This window comes from Dromiciops gliroides, chromosome 6 (assembly GCF_019393635.1).
Source record: "Dromiciops gliroides isolate mDroGli1 chromosome 6, mDroGli1.pri, whole genome shotgun sequence".
Classification (NCBI taxonomy): domain Eukaryota; kingdom Metazoa; phylum Chordata; class Mammalia; order Microbiotheria; family Microbiotheriidae; genus Dromiciops; species Dromiciops gliroides.
Genome location: NC_057866.1, coordinates 162211856 through 162235967, shown reverse-complemented (window position 1 = coordinate 162235967; position 24112 = coordinate 162211856). Strand labels below are relative to the sequence as shown.

At 39.0% G+C, this 24112-nt stretch overlaps 1 protein-coding gene across 1 annotated transcript in view; it reads right to left on the bottom strand.

Annotated features, from left to right (window-relative positions):
* The window catches only part of ARHGAP10 (Rho GTPase activating protein 10), a 369896-nt gene that overhangs the window by 111380 nt on the left and 234404 nt on the right, over window positions 1–24112 (bottom strand). Inside the window, exons 15-18 of the mRNA XM_043973392.1 lie at window positions 22479–22566; window positions 15105–15163; window positions 6537–6642; window positions 4286–4445 (exon numbers count right to left, since the gene is read on the bottom strand). Coding sequence (XP_043829327.1) covers window positions 4286–4445; window positions 6537–6642; window positions 15105–15163; window positions 22479–22566 — 413 coding nt within the window. The remainder of the gene's footprint in view (window positions 1–4285; window positions 4446–6536; window positions 6643–15104; window positions 15164–22478; window positions 22567–24112) is intronic.

Here is a 24112-nt window from a genome sequence, read left to right as displayed (position 1 = left end):
TTGCAAAATAGTTTGAGATCTTTTTCAAGCTCAAAATTCATCTAGAGTTGCTAGTTTTAATTATATCTTTTTTTCAATTACCATCTCTTTCTTTAGTGATGTTTCTAGCTAGAACTTACATTTTCCATAATTGTTGGAACAAAAACAAAATGAAAGAAAGACTTCTTCCTTCTGTTCTCGTTCTCTCTCTCTCTCTCTCTCTCTCTCACACAAACACACACACACACACACACACACACACACACACACACACACACACACACCATCTTTCCTCCTGCATGGGTTCTGGCCTCTTTCCCTTCTCTCAGGTTTCTCTTTTCTTTTTTTGGGGGGTGGGGGTGAGTGTGAGAAAAGGGAGAAAAGTTTCCTCTCCATTTTATTTTTGCCATTTCTCCTTGATATATTTTTTTCCTCTCTGTTATACTTTTTTCCATTTTTTTAAGTTCATACAGAGAACTTCATTGTTCCTTCTCTCTCTCTCTTTTTTTTAAAACAAAGTCCAAGGCACCTGTAATGTTGATTATAAATCAGAGTACAAGGAAACCCGTGTCTCAAGTCACCAAGGTCATGAGAAATTTTCTTGTACAATGCCCACAACTTACCATTGTCCGAGTAAACCATCTTCTCTCAAAATAATCCGCAAAGTTAAGATGTTACTGAGAAAAGAACAACAACTGAGAATAGGAGGTGGGAAGAAAGAAGCAACAAATGAAAAAAGGAGAAAGGGAAAGAAGGCCAGTGAAATACTAATTCCTTTTCCCCCCAAGGGAAAAAAATGCTAAGACAACTGAGACTAAAAAAGGATGACTATGGCTTTCCAGGTGAGGATGTTGCCCCCTCTCCATTCTCAGCCCCAAACATACATTGGTTCTGATTAATTTCATTTAAAGTATTATTTAAACCTTTTTGATTTTTATACCACATTCATTTCTCTACATTTTTACCACTTGCCCACAAAAAACTCTTACTCTTATACCTTCCCTTCTAACAAAGAATGTTTAAGTAAAATCTAGAGAGTTGATCATATCATCACAGAATCACAGAAATGAACAGAAGTTAAAGAATTTTAGAGATGAGCTAATCCAATTCATAGGCACAAAAGAATAACCTCCACAACACAATTGGTCAAATGGTCACCTATTTCTATTCAGACACCTCTAATGGAGAAGGCAAGAAAGAGAGGGACAGCCACCACCCATTCAGTTTCTTTTTAACTTCTACTCATGGTTCCTAGTTCTACCCTCTGGGGCAAAATTGATTCAGCCGAACCCCCTCTTCCATACAGCAGCTCTTTGAAGATATCAGCACATGGAACATTTCCAAACCTATCATCCACAGCATCCTTCTATCAGTTCTGACAAATTTGGCTTTCTTTTGAGACTTAAATTTACACTCCACTCCACTTGGGTTTTTTTCCTAACACCCATAAGTTCTTTCATATCAATTTTCTAGCAATAGCCAGCTACAGCACTTAAGAGATGAGATATAGAAATCTATCTGGTTAGCTTCTAGACTCTATGAGCTAGCCTACTGGTATCTATGATGACTTAATTAGCTCCTCACTGCCATTTGGAAACACTTGGAAGATTTGTCAATAAGGTAAAGGTGATATCTACTTCCTAGCTGAAAAACATGAATTTCTCTGCCAAGCTTCAAATAAGGAAAAGAGAAAGAAAGGGAGGAAGGAAAAGGAAGAGAAGCAAAGAAAGAGAGGAAGGAAGGAAGGAAGGAAGGAAGGAAGGAAGGAAGGAAGGAAGGAAGGAAGGAAGGAAGGAAGGAAGGAAGGAAGGAAGGAAGGAAGGAAAAGGAAGAGAAGCAAAGAAAGAGAGGAAGGAAGGAAGGAAGGAAGGAAGGAAGGAAGGAAGGAAGGAAGGAAGGAAGGAAGGAAGGAAGGAAGGAAGGAAGGAAGGAAGATGCATTAAGTTGCAATCCTTTTATCCAAGGGCAAGCCCCAGAGCCAGTATTTTTCACAAATATATTGCATTAAAGTTCCTTAATTGGGACTTAATCAAATGATGATGGCTGAGCTACTGTACCAGCATCTCAAAGCCTGTAGCCTCATTATTTCTCTTTCTATAAATGAATAGCAGCTATCGTCCACCAGAGCCGTCTCAACAGCTTCGCGTGCACTAATGAGGTTTAATGACAGTTTGACAGCACCATAAAGGGAGGCAGAGATTCATGACTGGTTGTGGAGTAAAATCTCCTAGGCTGATCACCAAGCTATTTTTACAACTGGGCTAAAGAAAATAACCAAAGCCCTTCTTTAGCCACTAAAATTTCACAGTACAGATTTTCATCTCCATTTTTTCCTAGGAGAATTCAGAATTCACATAAGGAAGTGCTGTTCTGGAAAATGGTGCAAATGGTTGGGCTCAGGCAGTGACTGGGGCCACAGGACACAACAGAGTCGACCAGGACTCTTCCATTACTTATTCAAAACTAGCTTCTTATGTGGAGAACCCAGAAATTATTACCAAGAGCTCTGTGATGCAGTGAATAAAAGAAGACCAATTTGTGTTCTAAGTTTAGACTTTGATATAGGCTGCCTTGACTTTATTGTTTGTATGTCTTTATAGTTTCCCTTTCTTCTAAAACATTCTTCTGAAAAGAAAGATAAAGTAAGCTCTCAGGGCAGTGAACCATGGTAGAGTGGAGGTGCAAAGAGGCAGGAAGACCTGTGTTTAAATCCTACCTTGGACACAGATGAATGGGTGACCCCTAATCACAGCACCAAACTACTATCTTCTTCATTCAACTTTATTGGCTAAATCATGCACAAGTTGAGCCCTACATCCCTGCATTCAAAATCACAAATCTGTTGGGTATTTATGCGTCAATTCTATAAGTAGAAGTAGAATAAAGGTAGGTCTACAGAAAAGCTCAGTCAACATATGTAAAGAACAATTTCTAAAACCAAAAAAAACACATTGTCTTGCTTAAGAATAAATGGTTTCCCGGGGCAGCTAGGTGGCGCAGTAGATACAGCACTGGGCCTGGAGTCAGGAGTACCTGAGTTCAAATCAGGCCTCAGACACTTAACACTTACTAGCTGTGTGACCCTGGGCAAGTCACTTAACCCCCACTGCCCTTCAAAAAAAAAAAGAATAAATGGTTTTCCATTACCCATGTGCTTTCCTCCTCATGGGGTATATGAACAGATGCAAACTGTATTTTGAAAAAGAGTGAAAGGGGGAGGGAAGAAAGAACACTGAGTCACCTTTCAGGGAGGGGTGTGGGAAAACCAGAATGACCATCACAGCCACACACTGGCATGGTCTCTGCTCCCCATTTTATAGTGACAGTCATCCAACTTAAACAAGGACACTAGCCACTGAAATTCCTGAGTCAGAGAGCAAACTTGCATGGGTATCTCAAAAAAAAAAAAATCTTACAAAAAAGCTGAGTTGGCTAACATCTGGTCTAGTTGCAGTAAGCCCATTCACATTGCCAACACTGCACATTCCATAATGGTGTAATTATGGAATCATAACATCCTAGGATCACAAGGGATCTTGGGGGTCACCTAGTCTATTCCCCGACTTTAGCAATTTCTTTTTTCTTTTTGGGGGCAATTAGGGTTAACTGACTTGCCCAGGGTCACACAGCTAGTAAGTGTTAAGTGTCTGAGGCCAGATTTGAACTCAGGTCCTCCTGAATCCAGGGCCGGTGCTTTATCCACTGCGCCACCTAGCTGCCCCTATTCCCCGACTTTGGGCAGGCCCGTATCAAAATAATAACAGATACATTCAATTTTTGAGGTCAACACAAAAGCAGTGTCTCAGCATAACATTAAATAGGATGATAATAATAACAGTTCTCATTTCTATAGCTCCTAAAGGCTTGTAGAACACATTCTTCACCATTACTTAGGAGCTAACTAGTGTAAGCATCAATATCCCCATTTTATAGACGAGGAAATTGAGGCAGAGTGAGGTTATGTGACTTTACCTTAGACACAAACCAATAAATTTTTCATGATGTCTAAGAACAAGGGTATTCCAGTAAATATTTCACAACCAAATTGGGCAGGTTTCAGCCCATCCCTGCATGTATCACCTGTGGATAATGATTGACAAGCATGCCTTCATGGGCCAAGTCCTTTGAGTCCTTAAGCAATGCCGTGCTAGTGAGTGCAGGCAGAGGACATATACAAGTACCCAACAAAGAGTGTTCACTTGCATTGTAAAATAATTCAGTGTAGTGTCTTTTAAATGAAGAACTCCTAGAGTATATTTAACTGCATTTCTCAAGTCCAGAAAAGAAAAAAAATAAAGTCTGTTACCTTTTCATGGTTTTCTATAAGAATTTCCACTACAATGTTCTGAAACTTCAGGTCCATGATGGCAGCAACTGTTTCTTCCTGTGGTCTCATCAGTGTTGGTCCAAACACCACGCCCAGATTTGCAACTGTCATGAGATTTTGCTTGGCATGATTTGAAACACTTATTGTGATAAAAGAAGGAGAAAGAAAAGACAAAAAAAAAAATTAAGCTGCCACCATACTGGAATGCAGAGTATGTTTACATGTTGAACACCAACATTCAGGGAAACTTTGGAAAGTGGGCTTGATCTAGAGGCAAGGGACATGGGTTCAAATCCCAGCTTAGAGCCTTGCAACTTGTATGACTTTAGGTATGTGTGTGTGTATATACACATATACACATTATATATACATATATACACATATGTGTATGTGTGTACATACATGCATGTGTGTGTGTGTGTGTATGTGTGTGATCCCTTAACCTTGCTGGGACTCAGGTTTCACATTGATAAAATGTCAAAGCAAAATGAAAAGACCTCTAAGGTTCCTTCTAGAATGATATCTATGAGCCAATGGAGTCAAATACAAGTTTTAGAAGGTATTAGCTAAAACTTCTAATTCTGAACTAAGTAGCTGAGCAACTTGGTACAAAATGACTTCAATTCTTTGGGCCTCAGCTTCCTGGTAAAATAAGGAGATTGGCTAGATCAGAGGTCCTTTACAGGGTTCCATGAACTTGGTGATTTTATGAGAAAATATATATATGTGTGTGTGTTTGTCACGCACATATATGTATGTATGTAAAACACTATAATTTCTATATAATTGGTTTCCTTTGTGATCTTATGTATTTTACTCGTACATTTTTTAAAAATTTGAGAAGGGTTCCAGAGACTTCACCAAACTCTCAAAGGTGACCCACCAAAAAGATTAAGAATCCCTTGAATAAGATCATTTCTAAGGTCCCTTCCAGATCTAAAAGTCTATGTTTCTAAGTCACTCACATTTAAAGATCAAGTTAACATCTCCATCAAATTATGTATTATTTAAAAATTATAAATAAAAGTGGGGTGAAAGATTATGGAATAAAAATGGTACGAGATATTCCTGCGTAATGAAAAAGGACAAACATGAAGAACAAAGATCTATGGAAAGACAAACAAAACAACGTAGGGCAAGGCCAGCAGTGTAAGAATATACACAGTGACTTATAACCCTATTTTAAATTAAAAAAAAAAAATTGCTGGGGAACCTAGATGATGCAGTGGATAGAGCACCGGCCCTGGAGTCAGGAGTACCTGAGTTCAAATCTGGCCTCGGACACTTAACACTTACGAGCTGTGTGACCCTGGGCAAGTCACTTAACCCCAATTGCCTCACTTAAAAAAAAAAAATTGCTAAGATGGCAGAAAGGTTCAGAAGGGAACAGAGACAAGTAAACTGTTATTTTTCTCATGGCCATAGATTTATAACAGGAAGGAACCTAAGAAATTATCTGCTCCAACCCCCTCATTTTAAAGAGGGCAGAATTAAAGGCCCAGAGAAGTAGATTGCCCAAGGTTACACAGGTGGGTATGGTGCAGGGCCAGGAGGTGAGCCAATGTCTCTGACTACAGCTCTACGGTTTTTTTCTAGGCACTGGGCTACTCTCTAATATTACTTTTCTAATGTTAAATTTCACATTTGTCATCATTCTAATCAAACTGTAAAGAGCTTGAATGTAAGGGTTTATTTGTTGACTGACCCCATATTTGGGTTATTTATTCAGCGTATCATGCTGCTAATAGGGGTAGTGGTAGTAGTAGGAATAGTAATGACAATAATAGAACAAGACATAGAAAAACTGGGGTTTCTTGGAAATACCATTCGTAACTGGGCTGGAAAAATTCAGTGCCATGTACTTCAGCCTCCACTTATGCAGGTGTGAAACTAACCTGAACTGCTAAGAAGTTTTTAGGCCTCAGTCAGCCTGAATCACTCAAGGAGGAAAAAAGTATCCTATTCCCTTTCTTCCCTTCAAACCAAACCCTACGTTGCTGGCAATGTCCTTAGGTAAATAATTATACACATTCATGAAATATTAGATTTCAGCACTCTTTTCCAAAACACACACTGTGAGTCAAACTTCCAGCCTGCTTTTGCAGGTTTGGTTCCTGGTACTGTGCACATGAGCCCCAGCTCTACTCACTCACCAGGACCATGATCCATCTCCTACAACAGAATGGAGCGATGGAATTTTAAAATTAAAAAAGAAGCAGACGGGGCTTACTTTGTTAAGTGTTTCACCAAAATGTCCAACATTTCTTTATTTTTCTCTGGGAGTCTGTGGACCAGGAAATGGATAGCATTGACTCGGGATTCTGGGCTGCCACACTCTTGAAAAATAAATAAGATAGTCAGTAAAAATATACCAGACCAAAAATACCCCTAAAATCAACATCTCATGCATCAGTTTTGTTTTCCACATTTGGTTATTTTCAAATGGGGAAGATATGAAGCTGTTTCTTCCTTCTTGTTCAAACTCATCCTGCTCTCTCTACCATGGTTGAAACCACACCCCTCCCCTTGTACTGTGCAGCGAGATGGGGTGGGGGGGGGTGAGCTGAAAACAATGCCTCCCTCCACCAGGTCATATTATTTTCCCCAGGTCATATTTAAAAAGATAGCTGTTGCCATTTTTTTTCTTCCGCTGAATGCACTTAGTTTCTGTTCAAAAGTAGGCTCAGTCTGGATGAACTCTCATGCCTTGGATCACTGGACCAAAAAACAAATGTCTTCTTTTGCTCCTAAAGCTTTATGCATTAATCAACCTCTACCCAGACCTAGGACCTGTGGACAGCATAGCTCCTAAACTCCCTTCGGATATCACATAGGGACTCAGAAAGGTTGCAGTCAAATCATAATAACATGACATTTCTATAGCTCCTCAAGGTTTGCAAAGCACTTTCCAGAATGCATTTCATTATAATCTCACAGTAACCCTATGAGGTGGGGGTTATTATTACACATGGAATAAACAGCCAATTCAGGGGATCAGAGATTGAGAGCTGGAAAGGAATTTAGGGGTTTATCAGTGCTTTAAAATGCTATCTCCCCAGGGTGGAATATAAGCTCCCTGAGGGAGCACTTAGTATCCCAAGCACTTAGTATATAGCAAAATTTCTTAAAATGCTAGCTAAATGGAAATTAATCTGGTCCAATCCCTCATTTTACAGGTGTAGAAATTAAGGTAGAAAAAGATCAAATAACCTATCCCGATGACATGGATGATAGTAACTGGCAGAGAAAGGATTTCAAACTGAAGATCCTAGACTCCAAAAATCAAAGGCTCTTTTCCACTGCATCACTAATGCTATCGTGTGACATGTGTCAAGACATACCAAATGAATGAAGGAGAGTCACTGATGATAACACTAAAATTAACAGAGCAGTTGAATCATTAAAAAGAAAAATAACGACAAGTAAATTCTCAATCTGGAGTGAAAACCAAACACATAGTCCACAAGACTTTCACATGTTAAATAGATGCTGAGAAATCTGAGAGGAGCAAGGCTTAAGCAATTTGCATATTGTTGTTTTTCACAGTAATGACTTTTTCTGACTGAACCTATAAGATGGACTGAAAAAAAATCATAAGAAATATTACAGGAATATGAAATTCCATGTATTATAGTCAGAAGCAAATCTAAAAACTGGGGAATAGAAAACTTATTTCACCTACATACATTACCTATCAATTGTTAATTTATACATATACATGATATCCTAAATTTCAAATTACTAAGAAACATAAAATAGGATAATACTCACACATATAACACACACACACACACACACACACTATGGATATGATTCATTTAAAAACAATTAAAATTAACTTTTTACAAGAGTCGCCTCCTCCCTCCCCCAAAATACTTTCCTATGTTAGTTTTTTTCCATCTATTTGGGAAACCAATTTAGAATTAAGGTTGGTATTTTAATTATCTTTAACCTTCTGTTTTTAGACCCTCCCATTATAATATAATAGATGCTCACAAGGATACCTGAGTCACTAAAAGGTCCTCCTTCTTCAACAAAAACAGATTGAATTCTATTTTACCTACTTTCACCCCTCCATTCAAATCACTTACCACTGGCATGACCTTAAGAAAGTCACAACCTCCCCGGGAAACACAGATACTTCATCTGTAAAATGACTAGCTGGCATTAGAGGTTTCTTTCTAATGGATTTTACCTCATCATGGTTCACAGGTGTTATTCAGAGAACAGGCTCTCACAGGTGTTCATACCAAGCTGGAAAGACTTAAAGCATGTACCCCAGAGTCATTCAAGGCTAAGACTATTCTTGGAAAGCAAAGCCACCACCCAAAATTATTTTTGCCTGGAGTAAAAAACGATGCAGGGAGAAGGTAGCAATTGCTTAAGAAGCCCACCTTGGCCTGCCCTAGGCTAGGTCCAGTTCTCATAGAGAGACTCATCACAAAAAGCTGACTCCATCGAGACTATCAACTCAGGCCCAGAAGAGACATTAATCTGCCTCCCTAGAGAGATAGACTGAAGCAATGAAATCATGTGTCATCTGACGTACTAAAGTATAGAGGTTTAGTGTTCAACATGTTTATTTGTGCATTTTTTAAAGGTATATGATACACACATGGCATCCATCTAACATTGTTATCCAGAAGCCCCCATTCCTGTGGTTTCATAATTTTTTTTTATCATATTAGTAGTAAAAAAAGATAAAATTATCCAAAGCATTAACTGCACTTCCATCTGGGCATCACACAAGTAAATGATGAGTTAACTACAGTCCTAACCCTAAATAGGTTATCAAAGACAATGCAGAGAGAAATATTAATGCAAGTTAAATATTTACATTATGGGCATCCAAGAACTTTTTATAGATCAATTTTGGGCAGGTTTCCAATTTCCTTTGGGGCCAAAGTGGGAGAGATCGGGGGGAAGAAGAGAATCTCTCCATTATAGTTTGGTATAGATTATAGTTTCCTCAAAAGTAAAATGAAGAGAGAAAGGGTCAGAACAGATGAGCTTTAAGAGTCATTACAATTCTCAAATTCTGTGATCCTATGGAATGTGACTTAAAACCTTATCTACGGGGGGGGGGGGGGACAGCTAGGTGGCGCAGTGGATAAACCACAGGCCCTGGATTCAGGAGGACCTGAGTTCAAATATGACCTCAGACATTTGACACTTACTAGCTGTGTGACCCTGGGCAAGTCACTTAACCCCCAACTGCCCCGAAAAAACAAAAAACAAAAACCTTATCTACCCTAACCCACAGAGGAGAGGTTCATGGCTATGGTTTTTGCTTCTCTATACTTTAAATGGAGGGACAGCCAGGTGGAGCAGTGGATAAAGGCACTGGGCCTGAAGTTGGGAGGACCTGAGTTCAAATCTCACCCCAGACACTTACTACCTGTGTGATCCTGGGCAAGTCGCTTAACCCCAATAGCCTTAAACATGTGGGGCCATCTCCAGTCATCCTGAAGTATATCTTGCCACTGGACCCAGATGGCTTTGGAGGAGAGAGTGAGGTTGGTGACCTTGTACAGCCCTCCCTCACTTAAATCCAATGCAGTACAAGTCATGACATCAGTTCAATGTCATGGTCCTCTTCAAGAACCAAGGGCAAACAACAATAAGTTTTAATGGAATGAAAAACTTGGGGCAGCTAGGTGGCTCAGTGGATAGAGTCAGTCCTGGAGTCAGGAGGACCTAAATTCAAATCCAACCTCAGATACCTACTAGCTGTGTGAACCTGGACAAGTCACTTAACCTTAAGGAATGAAGGAAGGAAGGAGGGAAAGAAGTAAGGGAAGAAAGTAAAAAGGAAAAGAGGAAAACTTGCATTTGGATATGAATATACCCCAATAGTCTATAAGACATATATGGTCCCTACCTTCCTCATTTAAATGACCTTCAAATGAGGTAATATCTTAAGAAACACTTAGCACAGTTCCTAGCATATAATCCAAGCTTTAAAATGTTTCCTTTCTTCCTTTAAGGGAAATTTGAACAAAGCTAACCAAGAATTACAGAATCTTAGCGTTAGAAAGGACCTCAGCAGAATCCAAACCCTACTTGAGATATTCCTCCTGAGGACTAAGTGGTTGGTTACACAGCTTCCCTTTGAATATCTCCAGTGACAGGGAACTCACTCTTTCAAGGAAGGGAAATTCATTTGAACAAGTCAAGTTGTTAAATGCTTCTCCTTCTACTGAGCTGTTGACTATCTCCCTGCAACATCCACCCATTGGTTCTAATTCTGGGCCTCCCTTCTGACTCTCCCCACAACTCCATAAAATTCTACATGACCAGCCTTTCACACACAGTGTGCGCCAAAAGTCTTATTGAGGTTTGGAGCTACTGCGCTAAGACTTTTGAGAAAACCTGTATATGTTACCTTTAACCAATATCCATACAACAGGATTTAGAGTTCCCACACCATTCAAGATCCACCCCCCAAAAAAATGAAAATTAAAAAAAAAAAAAGCTGTCCTCATGCCCACTCCATGTAGCACTGAGCTCCACTACTTTTTGTGTGTGTGTGTGTGTGTGTGTGTGTGAGGCAATTGGGGTTAAGTGACTTGCCCAGGGTCACACAGCTAGTAAGTGTTAAGTGTCTGAGACTAGATTTGAACTCAGGTCCTCCTGACTCCAGGGCTGGTGCTCTATCCACTGCGCCACCTGGCTGCCTCCTCCACTACTTTTTAAAACAAATGAATGAATAATTTCTTTTTAAGGATGTCAGAAAAAAAGGAAATAAATGTTGATCATATTGTTTGTGTTGTGTGATCACAATGTTGACCAAGAACTCCACAAGTTAATTCACATTCACCCTGTGTGTGTGTGTGTGTGTGTGTGTGTTAGGGAGCGATTCAAGAGAATCCTTCAGAACTCTGAAGGCAGATGTGATCTCAACACCAACAGACCTAATTTGATGGAAGCAGCTACAAAGGGCAGAGAAGGCACACGTGATGACCGCAGGCAGTGGAGACGTGGCACAGCATCCACTCCCTTTGCTGAGCTAATAGAAGCTTTGGCACAATGGCAACATCTCCACAGCTAAGTGAAAAAGGCTGGTCAAACCTAACCCCAAATTTCCAGTCAATTCCTATAAAAGCTGATGATGCTCTCCCCAACTTTGCCCAATGTCAGTCATTGTTTTATTCACTACCTAAATATATATATATATATATATATATGTGTGTGTGTGTATATATATATATATATATATGTGCACATATAGAGAGAGATAGATAAATGCAAGAGTCTGGGGGGCGCAGCTAGTTGGTGCAGTGGATAAAGCAGTGGCCCTGGATTCAGGAGGACTTGAGTTCAAATTCAGCCTCAGGCTCTTGATACTTACTAGCTGTGTGACCCTGGGCAAGTCACTTAACCCTCATTGCCCCTCAAAAAAAAAAAAAAAGAAAGAAAAAAGAAAAGTGTACAGGGACAGGGGGAAGAAGAGACGAGATGGCTGTCACACACACACAAAAATAACACTGACTAGATAAACATTAACATTTAAAATCAGAGGCTACTTTGTAAATTTTGCCCCTTACTATACTGTTAACATGCGTGGTTTTTCTTATTAAACAAGTTTATTGGAGATACCATTCCAACCATAACTCCTCTTAGTCATACATCCATGCCAAATACCACAGTAGGCAGAGTGCTTCTTTGAGACTGGCAATGAGGTTTCATTTCCTGGCCTTATTGCTCTTCCAATCAGCCTGCAGACTCCTCTAGAATGTCACCATAAAGTCGCCATGGGAAGCTTTTCTCACAATCACAGAACCTCAGGAGGTGGAAGGGATCTCCCACAGAAACTAAAAGAACGTTCCTGAAGCCTGGGTCAGCTCAGGTCACTCCCCAGCTCAAGAGCCTCTGGAAGCTCTCATTGCTTTTAGGACAAAATACAAAGTCTTCCATTTGGTCTTTCTAGCCTATCCAGCTCTAATCTTCTTACACATTACTCTCTCCTTCACACTCTCTGCTTCAGCCAAACTGGTCTGTTTGCTGTTCCAAGAACTTGGCATCCCATCTACCATTTTGTACAGGAAATTGAAACACTAAGAATATACTCCTTCCTCCTCTGTACTTCTTAGATGGCTTAGCTCCTTTTAAGATTCAAATGAAAGATCAAAAGACAACAATTTTTAAAGACTTAAAAAAAAATCTTAAAGAAGGAGCCCCTCCCCCAACGTGGGCTCTATAAATTTGTTTTTGTAATACTTTATAACTGTATTTTGATATAATTGGTTCCTTTGTCATCTTGTGTCTTATTTTATGCACCTAGAAACACTGTCCTGAAAAGGGATCCGTTGGCTTTCCTAGAATGCCATGGTGTTAGCCTTGACACACACAAAGTTAAGCCCTCTCATACAAGAATTTTTTTTCCTAGCTCTCTCTGAGTTAAGTGATCTCTTCAAATTATCTCAGACTTGCTCATCCAAGTAAATGTTTTATCCCCCAAGAGAAAGTAAGCTCCATAAAGGGTAAATACTGTTCTTCCTCTGATCTTTACATTGCCAAGAGCCAGGATAAAGCTTTGCACATGATAAGTGTTTCACAAGGATTTGCTGAATTGAATCAAGTCCGGTGAGGCCAATACATTTATATAATGCCTACCTATTAGCATTCCAAAGACTCCTACAGGAGAAAGTTTATAATCTGCCACTTGTACTATCACACACTTTAGGGCTGCAAAGTGGAGCAGTGGATAAAGCACTGGCCCTAGAGTCAGGAGGACCTGAGTTCAAATCTCACCTCAGGCACTTACTATCTGTGTGACCCTGGGAAAGTCACAACCCCAATTGCCTTAAGCATCCAGGGCCATCTCCAGTCATCCTGATGTATATCTTGCCACTGGACCCAGATGACTCTGGAGGAGAGAGAGTAAGGCTGGTGACCTTGCACATTCCTCTCTCACTTAAATCCAATTCACTGCAAATCATGACATCAACTCCTGAGGTTATGGTCCTCTTAGAGAATGAAGGACAAACAACAATAATATTATTATGCTCACTTATTAAGGCTTATGGGCTCTGACCTTTTGGGAAGCTTTATCTGTATAAAACACAGCAAGTTACATGTTTTGAAACCACCCAAAACAAATTAAGTGGGCGGGCCTTGCTCACAATTAACACGTGGAGTTTCTGGTAACTCCAAGCTGTGCCCTGTGACCACTCTTTCTTCAGCTCCCAAAACATGATGAAGCAGACCTGGCGCCCTTCTTCTCTTTCCAGTCTCTAAGGCAAACAAGACGGAACAACTGTCCTCCAAGTCAAGTTGAATTTTCTCTTTGCCTGGTTTGCCAAAAGTGCCACAGGGTAGAAAATCAAAACGACCAACCATGTGTTGGAATTTCTTCCAACTGAACATTTTCCCTCATCCCTCCCTCCCTCCCTCCCTCCTACAACTTCTCTCTCAAAACCCTCCATTCCCATGTGAAAACATATGACCAAACAGAACCATATTTCTAACTCTTCTGAACGTCTGTTTTAAGTGGTACATTCTAATGAGGCTGGCGAATTCCTTTCCTACTGTAACATACTAGGAAGCTCCAGGCTAACCTGGATGCAAACCTCACAAGGAGAATTTTAAGGAGATCTTTTGAAGCGAGACTTAGGCAACAGTAAGACTTAGTCCAAGGGCTCCAGAGGATATTTTTCCCCTGAAGATTATGTTAGGAAATAAAAATAACACCAAACCAACAGTTTGCAGACTTAGTTCTATGGATCCCTGGTGTTTCATATAACGTGAGCAGGGGGACCTGGTAGGGAAACGTTCATGCTGTTGATACTCTTCACACTAAATGAAATGACTGTGTCTATCTGCAAAGCTTAATGCAGACAATAATTTTTTGGTATGAGCACAGACTTAACTTACTCTCTTTTTTCTTCCAAAATTTCTCAGAACCCCCTTTCATCTCAAGGATAATCCCACGTCCCAGGGTAATCATTTATGAGTTTTGTCAATACATTTCAAACCTCAAAGTGTTATAGAGCTAAATGAGTTCGGAGAATGTTGCATTAATGAATGTGAAATCTACTCAGGGGGCACTTGGAGAGCTGAGGTCTTGAATTTTACAGCTGGTTCCAAGCCATCTGGCCTGTTACTTGTCTATGCTAGGCCTCAGTTTCCTTACTCTATTAAGATGTTAACACTAATCTACCTCCAATGAGCAGGTTGACTGCTAGGCACTTGTCCAATGTCTACAGGAGAGGTGCTGAATAATAAAAGAAAACTAATCCAAGAGTTCCCAGGATGGATATAGAATATACAGTAATGGAAGCCTTCAAATTCAGCTGTCCCCTTCTATATTATTCTCACTGCTGGATGCTTTCACACATGGAACTGTTTTTTTAAAATCAAATTAATCTTCACAAAATAAAATGAGATACCCATGCTGATTTGTAGTATACCATAACAGGCTAGTTTCTTCTATACAAGTATCAACTATTATTTTAAACAATATACTCTTCATTGAATATACTAAGTAGGTCAACTGTTAATTTCTTTTTAAATTTTCATATAGCATAATCTGTGGGGGTTGGGGGGGGAAGGTTTATATAAACCACCACCACCTACATGAGGTCTTTTTACCTGATTCAAGCAAGGCTCTCTACTGCCAACAAAATTACTTTGTATTGACTTTCATAGATTACAATGCTTTTTTTTCCCAGTGAAAGAGAGGTTTCCTGAGGGTAGGGACCGATTTGATATTTTGGTCTTATCTCTCTGATGCCTAGGCACCCAGCAAGTACTCTATCAATTCCTGATAAACAAAAAATTGCTTACAAATACTTACTGGCAGGAATGATGAACTCTCCATGTAAATCATATGTCATAAGGGGCTCTGGAAGACTTCTGTTCAAAACAAATAAAAGGATATCAATTACCAAAAGCAAGCTCATGTGCATCAGATCTGTCTGGATTCATAACAGAAAAAAAGGTTTTCCATGTTTTGGTACATTATCCCTTCCTGAATAGGAGCCTTTTGAGGAACATAGCTACATTTCCAAGGAAGCCCAACTCAAAAGGCTCACTTTATTAAGAGCTCTCTATATGCAGTGCCACACAAAAGCCCACTGCCTAAATAAAACCAACATTGCTGCACAACCCATTTTGAGAAAGATTTAGGATAAATAATGGATTTTTTTTAAAAATTGATAAATAGGATGGATTATTAATCCAGAACTATTTTACAAAAGTTAGAAATTAGGAACAAATAAGCATCCTGTACAATAACAGTAGAAATATTTCAAATCTATCTACAGAAAAGTAAACAAAGAAATTGAACAAAATGAGATGCTTAAAGTAGCATTTTCCTCCTTTTTCCAAATCACTTTTAAAAGACATATAAAATTCTTGAATTGGGTGCATTAAAATAATGAAAGGGTGGGGGGAAATATTAGTAATGTCAAAAATTCACAAACACTTACTCCCTGAGCTCCTAATCAAAAAGATACAAAATGGGTAACAAAAATGGTTTTCCTTCTGCTGGGGCACATGGCTTAATTTACCCTCTACCAACTGATGTAAAACCCCAGTGAATCATATCACTAATGAATACAGGAACACCTTCTAAAGCTTAAAATACTATTAAAGGAACACTACTAACCTCTCACTTCTCTCTCACTTGTGTCCTCTCTACACACCCATCACCCTAATATGCATTATATAAGGCCATAGGATCATCATTTTAAGTTAAAAGGGATCTTAAAGGTCATCTAATCCAACCCCCTCAATTTTTACAGGTGAGAACACTGAGGCTGAAAGAAGTTAAGTGCAGGACAACCCAATTAGAAGGTATGAGAGGTAGGATTTGAACCTGATCCAAATACTCTTTCTACTACAGAGGCTCTAGGTGGACCTGAAGGCATGAAGACACGAGTTTAAATCCTGACTCATTCATTTTATTATGTGACGCTGGGCAATTCACTTAACCTCTCTGTGCCTCGGTGAAGTTGTAGAGAAAATGCCAATAGAAAGTAGTAGAGTTTCCTCATCTAGAAACTGGGGGTCCTTCATGCCAAAGAAATCACGGATGCAGTCCCCATCCCTATCTCTACATGCAAGGTACCACACTACCTAAAACAAACTAAATAATCCCTGCCCTCCAAGAGCTTATATGACATGCAGCTACATGACATAGCAGATAGAGTGCTGGGCCTGGAATCAGGAAGACCTGAGTTCATATCAGTGTAACCCTAAGAAGTCATTAAACAAACCTCTGTCTTCCCCAGTTTCTCCAGTTGTAAAATGGGGATAATAAAGCAGCTATATCACAGGATCTTGGTGGGGATCATATGAGATCATATTTGTAAAGCACGTGGCCTTATAAATGCCAGCCAGTACCATCATCATCATCACATTCTACTAAAAGACTACATCCTTTCAGAATAAGCAAGCAAGAAATAGTTAAGAAAAGAGACATTCTTGTGTAAGAATGGCTAGAAAACGGTATAAGGATGTAAGATGTAAAATGGTATAAGAATGGTGCAAGGATGGCTAGAAAACATAAAAAAGAAAACAATAATGAGGGGGGGCTTTAAGGGACATGGGTGAGGCATTTAATTCCAGTGCTGATGAAACATATTCACTACTTTTTCCAACGTGTGTGCAGCCTAGGATAGAAGACCATAACAACCGCTTTACATCATGCATAATAAATATTTCCAATGCTGGGGCAGCTCAAATCAAAATGCCAACTGTTATAAATAGACTCTGTGCATGCTGTTTGACGGCATCCCCCTGACTTTCCTCCCAATGTGCTTCTGGGTCACCTCATCCTATTACAACATGATGTATAATATAAGACTGAGAATCTACCTTCTTAGTTGTAAAACAGTTAGCTTGTCCCATCAGTCACAATGTTGGGAGGCGGGAGGTGGAATCTAACCACAAGTAAAATTCTATTATAACCAATTAAAAAGAACATGCATGACTAGAAAGAAGATATAGGAGAGGATGCTCCCAATAAGCCTTCTAAGGAGATGATAGGCCCATTAACTGTTGCAAAGGGCACCTTTGGAGGGTTTTTTTTTTTCCAATGTATTGATTTGTACTGATTTTTTTCATCCTCTTTTTTTTTTTGTCTCTAAGAAATAGTATTTTTATAGAAGATGGCTCTCAAGGAGATGGAGAAGGGAATGGATACTGGGGGAAACTATGGTGACATAAAAAACAAAAGATCAATAAAAACATAATTAAAAAAATATATTGCAACAAAGAGCAAAAGGGAGGCAGCATCGGACAGTGGAAAGAATATTTTAGGATCCTCCCCCTGGAAGTCCACCCGTCATAATCAGGCTGGACCTCCAGAATCCAGTCCCCAGGTAGCTGGGAAAGTTAATCCACTTATTTTGGGAGCTCCTTCCCCAAAGCCCAACTCAGATGATCCAAAGTAACTGCCAATTAGTCCTCTAGCAGCAGACTTCTCATCCTATCCAGCCCTCCCCGCCCTGACCATCCTGACATTCACCTGTGAGGGCTCACACCCTCTGCCACATTCCTCCCCACCTCTTTTTCCCTGGCCACTACTGTCCTCCCATACATGTGGGGTTCTTTCCCTTTTAGGGAAAAAACTTCTGGGAGGGAAAGGCTCTAATTCTATTTGTATTTTCACCACTTAGTCCAAAGCCTGTCACTTAAACCTTTTTCCTTCATTCATTCCTACAAATCCCCATTTTCTCCAATGGTGGAAATCTTTTATAATTTATACATTTCTGAGAAGGGAATTTAGAGTCTAATAAGCAATGAAACAGTTGGCACCTGACAACTGTAACCAAGCAGAGGGGGAGAAAAAGGTCTCTGAACCCAGTAGGGGAAAGAGGAAAATGCCATGCACAAGATAAACCACATCCTTTTCCTTCTCTGAGCTCTTGGACTCGACTTTATTTTGGTAGGTGGTTTCGAAGTTTAGGTGGGCTTTTTCTGGCTGACATGCTTGAGGCAGGAGAACAGGGAGAGGTGACTTGAGCTGAGGGGGAACTGCTTTCCCAACAGAATCCACATTCATTCCCTTAGATAGCTATACCTACATCTTTATTGGCTGAATTCGTTTTCTTAGGCAAAAACTCCACAGGCAAAATGAAAGTGGACAAGCACACTCAACTGTGCTCTCCTTGGGATATCACCAGGGAACTCATCAGCAATGGTTAATTCTAAATACAGTTATCTCAGCTATAAATAATGCCAGGAAAAGAAAGCTGACCCTTAGAAGAGTATTTTGAAAGGAGATTCTTCAAAGCAACCAAGATATAGGCAATCTTTTGAAGGAGAGACGTCATATCTAAACTGAACATTTCATTATATCTACCTATCCATAATATATATATATATATATATATATATATATATATGAGTAAAGATAGATGAAACTCACCCATACAAAATGTTTCCCCTATACTAACTTTTCAAAATAACATGAAACCCAATAGGCCAAAGTAAGAGAATGAAAACAATGTGGAAAGAATAACAATGGTCAGAGGCCAAACCTGTATAGAGGATAACATGGAGTACCATTAACTGGATAACAAATAGTTTGCAAGATCTAAAAAGATCCTTTGGTCTCAACTCTAACTTTCTATAACAAGAAGTATTGGGGGGGGGACCCAAAAAGCAAAGGATTTTTAGTGGAAGAGGTGCAAGGTAATTAATTATAACTGAAAATGTTCACCCAGTAAACTTGGAAAATTATAATAGCTAGTAATTCTCTTTCTTTACATTGTAGGCCGTGCATGTAATATGTATGTTTACAAGTACACATATACCCTAGTAGCAGAGACAGCCTGGGGGAGTACAAAGAATACTCAACTGGCAGTCAGAGTAATGGGTTCAAATCTTGAACCCAATACTTACTGTATAACTATAAACATGGTTTAAGATTTCTGGACCTTCATTTCCTTACCTGTAATGTGGGGCTGATAACATTTATTATTTCTTTCTTTCTTTTTCTTATTCTTATTATTTAAGGTTTTGATTTCCAAACTCCATCCCTTCTTCCCTCCCTGAAGCAGTAAGCAATCAGATATAGGTGTTGATAATATTTATACTATAAATACTAATAAATATATACTAATACTAATATTTATCCCTAGGGTCACTTGGAGCCAACTCTCATATAAAATCATAAGGTATTACAGAAATATTTGTTGTTGTTGTTATTTGTAATTGATCTTTTGATTGCCTTGGGACAGGGAACTCCAAGTACGGTAGCTCCCTCTACCAACACAGTCCAACTCCTGCTTTACATGATCAGCTACCTCTTTTTCCAGGTATAAGACTTACGATATCATTGGCATAGGGCAATGGTTCTCAAACATTTTGTTCTGAGGAATCCTTTGTGCTCTTAAAAATGCCTGCTGACTCCAAGGAACTTTGATGTGGATTATACTTATTGATATTTATGGTATTGGAAGCTAAAACATCTTAGTCTTATTATGAAAAGAATTTTGATGTGATGAACCTTATAAAAGGATCTTGGGGACTCCCACAGGGCTCTAGACCACACTTTGAGAACTACAGTGTAGGGAATTTCCAGGTGAAGAAACTTCCTCTACTAAAGCAGATTGCCACCTTCTCTTCAGTTTATATTCCTGTAAGAGCATTGTCCAGAAAAGGTTAAGAGATTTCTATGTCAGAAGTGGAACTTGAGCCAAGATCTTTATGATTAAAGCTGCCTTTCTATCAACTCTACCCCAAGCTATCTCACATTATTGTTTTTATTATTTTTACCACCACCATCACCACTACTACTAGGACAAATGGTTCCAGATTAATTATGATCATTTTTCTCACTTAATTGAAGCACTTGTAGTCCATTTACATGGTGGTATGACAGAAGTCTAAAAATATTGTGTGCATTGATATAGCCCAAGGTTATCCATCTCCTATTTAACAATAGCTTAAGTCACAAGTTACTGGAATACAAAGTCGGGGAGTGTGTGGGGGGGGAAGCAGCACTGCTTCTGTTAGTATGAGAAATTCCCAGGATGGGAATTCCCTCTACTAATGCAGATTATAACCTATACTTTAGAATGTAGGTTCTAAGGTGTTACCTGAGGCATATCAAGGCCAAATGATGGACCTCTGGTCATTTGGCTACCAAATGTACGTATGAGGATGGATTCGAACCTGATGTCATCATGCTCAGGCTTTTATCCAGTATGCTAAAAATTTTCTTGTTCACAGGTTGTTTATAAAGAAATCACCAAGGCAAGGAATTGGAAATTGAGGAGCTGCCCATCAATTGGGGAATGGCTGAACAAGTTGTGGTATATGAATGTAATGGAATACTATTGTGCTGTAAGAAAACGATGAGCAGGCAGATTTCAGAGAAACTGGTAAGGACTTGCATGAACTGATGATGAGTGAGATGAGCAGAACCAGGAGAACATTGTACACGGCATCATCAACATTATGTGTTGATCAACTGTGATGGACTTGATTCTTCTCAGCAATACAATGGTTCCAAAGGACTCATGATGGAAAAGGCTCTCCAAATCCAGAAAAAAAAACAAAAAACTGTGGAATATGGATGCAGATTGAACCATACTCTTTCTTTTGTTTTTGGTGCTGTTGTTTTTTCTTTTTTGAGGTTTTTCCTTTTTGCTCTGATTCTTCTCTCATAGCATGACTAATGCAGAAATATGTTTAATGTGATTGTACATATATAACCTATATCAGATTACTTTCTGTCTTGGGGAAGTGGGGACGGAGGGGAGGGAGGGAGAAAAATTTGAAACTAGAAATCTTATAAAAACAAATGTTAAAAACTATCTCTACATGTAACTGAAAAATAATAAAATACTTTTATAATTTAAAAAAAATTTTAATTTAAAAAATAAAGAAATCACCAAAAAAATAGCTGTGACCTGTACTCCTTTGATTTATCAACACTTTTAGAGTATTTGAATTCAGTAGTTGAATCTTTTGAAAAATAATGCCTAGTAAAATCAAAAATTCTATTCACTTTGAGAAAAATATAAAGCCTGTTATAAAATAACAATAATAATACTATCTATTACAAAATCATGAGGCCCTATCCTAACCACAGGGTGTGGATCATAATTGTAATTCTCAGCACTTCTACTCTCCTTATTTTTCTTTCTACCCCAAGCTGCATTTGTACAGGGTAATTCCACAATCGTAAACCTAATCCTGTTGAATTACATCTCTCTTTTTGAAAGCAACCCAGCTCATAAAAAATTTATATGCTTTTTCCCATAACTTTGTCTCCAATTAGAAAAATTATTTAACTGAATAGGTTCCCCCCCCCTTTAAGTCCCACATTTCTACTCTCCTTTTTTTTCCCTTCCCATTCTTTTGACATTTTTGCACAGGCTGTGAAACTTTATTGAGAAAGTTTATCAAATCAAATTTCATTCTCAGTTTTGTGAGGAAAAGTTCTAGCAGCTCCACAAAACCATAGTGTTTACTTGGTTCTCCTCTCTATGTTTTAAGTCAGTAAAAACCCTGAGCTTTGATGTTTAATTTACAAACATAATTCGGGCGTTCCCAAGTTCTAAAAGCAACATTTGAAGAATCTCATGAGGTCCCACCTTCCTCTCTGAACTCTTGTTGTTGGCAGTAACTCAAGTCACATGACAGATGCTTTTATTTTGACATGAAGAATGATTTGAAAGCCAATTTATTTGCTGAAAAATCTGTTTAATTATTAGAGAAAAATCAATGCTTTCTTTCCCACCATGAGGACACACTTAAGGGTTGATGCTCGGCATAAATGTCAATGTTAAAATATCTAGGAAGAGGTAGACAATTTAGATAAATGAAGAAACAATAAAAAATTCTTCCTAAACTCTCCATGAGCCTCTCCTAGATTCAGTGAAATGCATTGACCCATCCTCATTACTTCCTATAACCTCAACTTATATATCCATCTGTCCCTCGGAAAATAAATCACTAAGTGTCAGAGCCCTGACAAGCAAGACTTGGTTTTTCCCAGAATGAGTTCTCCAACTTTCTGAGCACTTGAAGCCTGACCAAAACTTAACTTTAACTTAGGAAAGATCCATAAAACCCCACATATGCATGATCTTTTCTTAAAGTTCATTTTGAAGCCTGCATATAACACTGGCTTCCATACAGTTAACATTCACTTTCCTAAACAATCCATCTACTCCAATTGAAGTTCGAATCCACGACCCAGGCAACTTACCTCAAATACTGCTTTAGAGCGCTCGTTATAGTCTTCACTTCCCAATCTAAGGAATTTTCAAGGTCCACTTCATTGCATGTTTTGGCATCTAATGAGCAAAAATAGAAATGAAAAAAAAATTAAACCTCATACAACCAAAGAATCTCTTTAACAATCCACAAATCATCAATTTTTATGAGACCAAAGTTGAAATAGTTAACTCGACACTCATCTACAAATGCACCAAATGTCAATTCTTAACAGGCAGAAGATATGAATTATTAAAAAGTTCTCAGTAACAGCACAACAGGTAAAATTTAAGCTAGTGTTACCAAGTTATTTGGAGGAAGAGGGTGGTAACTTACACCAGCAACAAAATGGAAGGTGAAAATGGGAATAATTCAGCTACTATATTACAGTGAAAGGAACAATGGATAAAGAAGTCAAGATCTAAGTTCAAATCACATCTCTGGTACATACTATGTGTATGATCTTAAATAAGTAAATTAATCTCTCTGGATCCATGCTCTTCATATGTAAAATGAGGGCACTGACTGGATAGATTCTAAAGTCCATCCCGAAGTCTAAACCTATGATCCTATGATCTTGCATAGATGGACAACTGCCAACTAAGGCAACTTTCCTTTTGTGAGAAATATATTGACAATGGATATAGCCAAAAGGATATAGTTCAGGGGCAGCTAGATGGTGCAGTGAATAAAGCACCGGCCCTGGATTCAGGAATACCTGAGTTCAAATCCAGCCTCAGACACTTGACACTAGCTGTGTGACCTTGGGCAAGTCACTTAACCCTCATTGCCCAGCAAAAAAAAAAAAAAGAATATAGTGTGTTTGAATTATTTTTATTTGATGGAGCCACTCAGATAAATGTCTTTAAAGTTCCCATCTCTTATAACCTGATGGGAAACTATAGTTAATACAACAGTAGCTTCCTATAGGCCATCAAATCTACAGCAAAAGCAGCTGGACTATTTGATTCTGTAGTTTGGAGCCATTCCCTGGGCCACCTGTCTCTCTTGAAGAGAATCAGATCATAGATAGGTCAATGTGTCTGTCTATATAGAAGCTAATAAAGTCATTGTAGCAAGAGGGCCAACCTTAGAATAAGGAAGATGAGGGTTCAAATCCCACCTCCGACATTTACTGGTTGGGTCATCTTCCTTGGGCAAATCACCTAATCTCTATGTTTCCCTAAGGGACTCTATGACCAGCTATGATAGACAAGTTGCCAATATATACTGTTAGAGGGAGTTCCCCCATGGATGAGGTAAGCGTGGGACAGTACAAGCAGCACTGGATCTGATGTCAGAGAACCTGGCTAACATCCTTGTTCTACCATTTCCTAAGTGACCCTCAACCTTTTTGGCCCTTAGTTTCCCCATCAGTACTTTACCTTGAAAAATGAGGTGATTAAACATTTCAGGTCCTTTCTAGCATGAAATCAGAGATATGGACATCACCCCAAGAAGTTATTTTAAGTGTTGCCATTTCCTTATTTCTTTTTTCTTTTGAGACTGGGTCTTTCTACCTCACCCAGGCCAGAAGGGCAAAAATCATCCAAGAACCCTACCACTGACTGGTACAGAAGTTATGACTGGCTCCATTTCTGACCTGGATCAGTTTATCTCTCCTTA